The 6,971-nt window shown below is 35.1% G+C and overlaps 1 protein-coding gene across 4 annotated transcripts in view; it reads left to right on the top strand.

The window, feature by feature from the left end:
• Nucleotides 1–6,971, top strand: part of LOC106876029 (ras-specific guanine nucleotide-releasing factor 2) — a 563,899-nt gene that overhangs the window by 199,583 nt on the left and 357,345 nt on the right. For all 4 annotated transcript variants that reach the window (XR_008266647.1, XM_052976037.1, XM_014924405.2 and 1 more), the window contains exon 2: nucleotides 467–576. Coding sequence is in view for 3 of the 4 variants with exons in the window: in XM_052976037.1 (XP_052831997.1) it covers nucleotides 467–576 (110 nt within the window). In the remaining variant the exon portion in view is untranslated. The remainder of the gene's footprint in view (nucleotides 1–466; nucleotides 577–6,971) is intronic.

Genomic DNA, 6,971 nt, shown 5'->3' with positions numbered 1-6,971 from the left:
TATATATATATATCATCATCATCATCGACATAGTCATTGTGACAATTGTGCTACCATTACACCAATGTATCCCACTTATATATTAGACACACATACATATGTATGTATTCCTGTATGTTGAGATCTAACAATTGGTTATTCGTATCACTATGCCTTAGCATAAACCATAAAATATGTATGTGTGTGTATGTATATATACATATATATGTGTGTGTGTGTGTGTGAATATGCTTAAATATACATATATATTCATATATGTTATAGATACATATCTGTATGTATATATACACACACACACCCACACACACGCACACACACACACACATATATACATGAACATCTATCTCTCTGCATATACATGTATGTGCATATTTTTCCCTATATATATCGATGTGTGTGTATGTGTATTGTCTTTGCAAAAATTCTATCTAAGCTGTTATTAATTCTGTTTTTATCACTTTTCCAGTTTTGTTTTAGTATCACCTATCACCAAAGTGCCGGACAACGACAATATGATCTTAAGGCTGACACCGAGGCTGACTGCATTGCCTGGATTGAAGCCATTCGACAAGCTAGGTAAGTCATAGCACTTTCTTTTAATCTTTATTTTTTGTTTTCATTTTCCATTTCCTTTCTCAAGCCATCACCTGCCATCTTTCTTCTATTTTTTCCCTCTTTTATTCTCCTTATCTTTTACTTTTCCTTTTGTCTCAGTCTCTCAGATATTTTCTTCTCATATTCTATTCTTAAATTTGTATTTTTTCCTCCACTTTATCTATTATTCTTTCTTTGTCTTACTCATGCTTTCTTTATTTTTATTATCTTCAGTTCTTTTCTCTTTTTCCTCTACTAGATTCATCTCTTGTCTTTTTCTTGTTTATGACTCCTTGCTTCCTTTCAATCATCCTCTTGTTCTCTATATATTTTATTTCTTTTTCCTCTTAGATTTCTTTCTAAATAACTTTCATACATTTGTACATTTATGAGTAAAAGTCCAGCTATAACTGCTAGTTTTAACTGAATAGCATTTATTCTTATATTGAACAAATATCTGTAGCCCAATATATCCTCATATTTTCTATCTATTTAGTAATAAGGTTACTATTACATACAGTGCAAACCAGAAGAACTGTGAGTGCATATTTCATTGAAATGTAGCAAAATGCTTTCTAAACTTGAACAAACATGCCCCATAAAAATTTTGAGATATATTTTCCAAATTTGTGGGTTAAATTTTTATCATATTCAAATTGATGATTAGAAGAAAAACTTGAATAGGGAAACTTTTTTTTTATTGCTTAGACAGGAAAGGGCGGTGCCTATATTCTTTTTAAGGGCCATTAAAATCGATGGAAAGGAGCGACGATATTCTCTAACTGGAGTTTAGGTGTGAATGCTTGCAGCATTGTGAACACTACCTAAAGTGGGTAGTGGAATTAAAGTAGAGTTGGGTGGTGGTATTAAAGTAGGCAGGTTTATCACCCACGTAGATCATGGTCGTACTTGAATGTAGAAAGTCAAGAACCAGAACAAATAGCTCAAAACATCCTGTTTGAAATTAATAATTCTAGTTGCTTCTTTAGAGAAATGGGATTAGATGAAGTGTTAAGTATAATGTCTAGGAAGTAAGTCTTTCTAGAAGTGAAAAGAAGAGGGAAAATTGATGCAGTGGAATCAAGTTAGACAAGTATGCTTAGAATAGCAGCAGGGTTGTCTTCACAGCATCAGTAGTCCCTGGACAAAGCTATGAATGGTGGGGGCCTTACATACACAACCACAGCATATATGGATTGGCATTGAGCTCTTACACTCGAGGAAATCCTCAAGCAACTACCCAGTGAGATTATAACTTAAGACAGCACCAAGGAGTAGAGAGCATTGTAGTAATGACAAAAGAAAGAATACATACAAATTCCATGATGAACAGTATTGATGAATGAAAGTTTGCCAAATAAAAGGAAAGTCTTTTATAGGGTTGTGATCTTCAATATGAACGACTCTGATTGGTTCACTTTCTAACATGAATTTGGAAGCATTTTCTCATGCTCACAATTGTTGAAACTTAGAATAAATTATTCACAGTGGTTATTATCCAACAAAACTCTGCCCACTTAAAAAATTCCAAATTTCCCCAAATTTTTCAACATTACCCGTGACATCCTAATGCACCCTTTCCTCTCTATGATTCCTTTACTGTTCATTTATCAGTCTTTTTTTCTTGTTGCTGTTGTTTTATCTTGTGTACTGTGCATGTACTGTTAGTTACCATTGTTATCTTTCTTTGCCTGACTTATTGCTGCTTTTTATCCCTTCTTTTACTCTTTTCTATTGAGTTGTACTCTCGAGCACTGTATACACTAACATCTCCTTTTTTTATCATTAGCACATAAGGTCAAATACCCAGTAACGTTTCTTTCAGCTCTATATGTCCTGAGTTCAAACACTGCTGAGATCAACTTTGCCTTTCATCCTTTCAGAGTCAATAAAATAAGTACCAGTTGAGTACTGGGGGTTAAGTAATCAACTTACTCTCTCCCCTGAGCTTTCTGCTAAAATTGCAAAACATTATTATAATTATTAATAATTTTTATTATTATTATCATCATTATTATTATTATTATTATTATTATTATTATTATTATTATTATTATTATTAATATTATTATTATTATTATTATTAATATTATTATTATTATTATTATTATTATTATTATCATTATTGTAGATGTTGCACAGTATACAATATGGTGAGGTTGTTGATTGAATATATTGTATCTACTGTGGGGTTTGTACTGTTTGTCAAGTCACAACAAAGACCTCTGACAGACAGAACTTTACGCAGTATGCATGTAGTTCCAAGTGATGCCGACTTTTGCAATACACCTAGATTGTAGGGTATTTCTAAGGTTTTCAGATGTTTTTTTTTTCAGATTGGATGGTATTGAATCCAATGCTCCGATGGCAATAGGGATAACCTTCATGTTCGACTTTCGTAGCTGCCACATCTTAGCTATCTCAGTTCTCAGGTCTCCATATTCATCAACTTTTTCTCTTTCTTTCATGATGATATGTTATCATTATTATTATTATTATTATTGAGTGAGAGTGCAGTGCATGCCATCAAAATGACACTGGGGTAAAATATACAAAGCCCAATATACCCATCATGACTACCCGTCTGATAAGGGTACACCAGGCACATGCATCACAACCATATGTGCGCGACATGGTGATCTCATATCAAGATAAACAGTGCATGACCTTGAAGGTGGGACCCAGTTAGAATTTTTTTCAGGTCGAGTAGCCCATCCTGCTCAAAAAGTCCCTGAATAAGGTTTGTTTAAGGATGCTGAGCAAAACACCTATGTTTCCAAAGGTGAATTATTCAAACCCCAAAGAACTCCTCTCAACACATGGCTATGATGCTCCCCCACTACTTCTGCTTGTGATCAGAAATGCACATATCGTCAGCCACCAAGGGACATGCTCAACTGGTTAAGGTCAAACAACTGACAAGCAAATCTGTGGTATTGAGCAGAATATTTGCTGTAGCCCATCTTTTATACAAAGACAAAACAACGTACATGATAACACTTCCAATCAATTAAGATCAGAAGCCATGAGAGCCACTGCCTGGTACTGCATCAGGCATTGTTACTATTATAATAATTAAATATCGACAATAATCTAGTGTAGGTCATGGTTGTGTCTTGTAGAGGATCAGAAATTGTTCAGTATTTTCTGTTCTTGAAAAAGAAATTAAATCTGGAAGTTTCTGAAAAATTGTAGAAAATATAATGGCTTCATCTATTTGACAGCCATCTGTAGTGAGTTGTAAAAGAATATAGCTACCTATATGTTATTCAAATGCTTATATCAAAATTTTCAATTTGGAACACAAACATTAATCTCCAAAAGTAGCCTTTGTACCCAAATAAAACCTTATATAATGGTATTGTTATTTTCCCTTCCTTTATGCCATTTGCCTCCTTATATTACCAGTGAATATTTTCTTGAGCTCGGAAGAAAATCAGAGACCAAAAGCAGTTATGTTAGGATTGGATTTCAGAATTTCATGGAATGCCAGTCATCAAATCTCATCTAATTCTTGCTTTGACATACTTGCAGTCCCCTCTTGTTGATTTATCATTCGACACTTTATGAGGTTTTGTCCTTTTAATTCCTTCAGAACTAATAATAAACACTACAATATTAAACCCCATGTTGACTCCTACCACCTGCTTCCTAGACACACAAAAGGTCTCCTGTAAAACAATATGTTCATCTTTCAAATAAGAATTCTTGCTCATAGCAGAGAGAATAAAATAACTGCATCTATTATTTCCTTTTGTAATGCAATCTCATGCATTTTATTACTGTTAGCCTTTCTTTTAATACTAGATTTACGCAGGTCATTTTGCCTCAGTTTCCATTCTTACTTAGACATGGTTAACACAAGCCACGCCACATGCATGCATGCATGCACACACACACACACATAAACATGCATTCACATGCACACATGTGTACATGCTTTCATATATAATTATATATAAATATATATAATATCTACATGTGTGAATTACGATAGAGAAAAAGAAAAAAACCCAATAAACTCCTACCTTCTGACTTCAGCTGCATCTTTAGATGTTTTATATATTCATATACAGTTTCTACTTCAAAAATCTTAGCCATTTACATTTTGTTTGTTTGTTTGTGTGTGTGTGTGTGTGTGTGTGTGTGTGTGTGTGTGTGTGTGTGTGTGTGTGTGTGTGTAGGTAGGTAGGTAGGTATCTAGGTAGGTAGGTAGATAGATAGATAGATAGATAGATAGATAGATAGATAGATAGATAGATAGATAGATAGATAGATAGATAGATAGACAGAAAGGGAAGAGAGAGAGAGAGATCCAATGGGTCAGATGGAATCTCTTTTTGAGGCAGATTTCTACAATCAGATGTCCTTCCTGTTGCCAACTCTCCACTGTTTCTAAGTGAGATATTTCCTCATGTTAAGATGTGTTTTCATGGAAGATCAAGAATGAAGGATACTGCTTGCAAGACAATGACACTCATTTACAATTATCCTGTAAAATCAGGTTATTCAGGAATGTATCACCCCTAATGAAAGATATAGCAGCATTATAGTAAGCTGCTACAAGGGTAAAGAAAAAGCCTTAGGTAGAAGTAATTATAGAGGGATCAAATTGCTGGACCAGAAATTGTTTTAGCCCAGTTAATTAGGAACAGAATCAGGAACGTATCGCCCCTATTCAGGTATGTGTCACCCCTAATAAATGATATAGCAGCATTATAGTAAGCTGCTACAAGGGTAAAGGAAAAGCCTTAGGTAGAAGTAATTATATGCATGTGTGTGTGTAAGTGTGTATACTAAGATATATGACAGTTCATCCATCACAAAAGATAACAAAATAACTACCATGGACATAATATAAATAGATAAATGAATAAGAGAAAGAACCTCCCACGACAACAGAATTGAAATCCTAAAACCAAGGTGTCATGTAAAAAGCGTTACTGTGGGTGCTCTGGCCATGTAAAATGCACTAGTGATGGTGCCACATAAAAGCACTCAGTACACACTTTGTAAAGTGGATGGCATTAGGAAACTAAACCAAAACAGACAATGGAACTTGGTGTGGCCTCTAGCCTTGTCAATTCTTACCAAACCATCCAACCCATGCCAGAATGGAAAACAAACAGTAAATGTTGATGATAATGATGATGAAAACAGATGCACAAATTCATCGTGCTTGTCCATTACTGATCAATGATGACAACAACTTCATCTTTATGTCATCTGAAGAAAAGATACATTCATACAAAAGACTGCTAATGCACTACTACTCCAGCTTATAATACACATTCAGGGTGTCTGAAGCTGTGAAAGTGATGACATTTCATCATCCCAGATGTATGATGCCACCATTGATGCTATGAAAGATACACTGTCTGTGGTTCCAAGAAGCTTTGGCTTTTAGTAATCAATGAAGACCATGACATTTCAGCAAAGAATGCAGTCACAACAAGTGGGACATGTTATCACAACTACTGCTTCATTTACTAAAACATTCCCTGTTCCTGTTACTATGGAAGGTGCTCATGCCGGTGGCACGTAAAAGCATCCACTACACTCTTGGAGTGGTTGGCATTAGGAAGGGCATTCAGCTGTAGAAACTCTGCCAGATCAGATTGGAGCCTGGTACCACATAAAAAGCACTGGTGCTGGTAAAACATAAAAGGCACTGGTGCTGGTTCCACATAAAAAGCACTGGGGCTGGTGCTATGAGCACCAGTGATGGTGTCACAAAAAAAAAAAAACCTACTTAGTACACTCTGTAAAGTGGTTGGTGTTAGGAAGGGCATCCGGCCAAGAAACCATGCACAAACATACAATGGAGCCTGGTGCAGCCCTTGGCCTTACAAGCTGCTGTCAAACTGTCCAACCAATGCTCGCATGGAAAACGGATGTTAAATGCCGATGATGATGATGATGATGATGATGATGATGATGATGATGATGATGATGATGACGATGATGATGATGATGCTTTTTAGCACAGCATACTGTATGTTACTACTTACACTACTGGCCCTCATTGGTCTGCTGCTGCCAACTTTGAATGTGAGAAGATGAAAGTTGCTTATTTCTTTCACACTTCATTATATCCAACGTATCCTATCCTAATGTCTCACTGGTCTTGTGGTTGTTACTTTTATACAGTCTCTATCCATATTTTTTTTATTATTTGTCTCACTTTTGCTTTGGGAACCATTACTTTGCTACACAGGAAGTTGCTGACAAAGAAGACTGAGTGTGCATAACCAACCAGAATCAAAAGGATTTAATTACTTATAACATAAATATGTATATGTGCATATGTATAGCATATGTTATATGTGTGTATGTATACATACACACATATATACATATATATATATATATATATA

This window comes from Octopus bimaculoides, chromosome 2, assembly GCF_001194135.2.
Source record: "Octopus bimaculoides isolate UCB-OBI-ISO-001 chromosome 2, ASM119413v2, whole genome shotgun sequence".
Lineage (NCBI taxonomy): Eukaryota > Metazoa > Mollusca > Cephalopoda > Octopoda > Octopodidae > Octopus > Octopus bimaculoides.
Note: the sequence above shows the minus strand (reverse complement) of the source record. Positions and strands in the feature narration are given on the sequence as shown.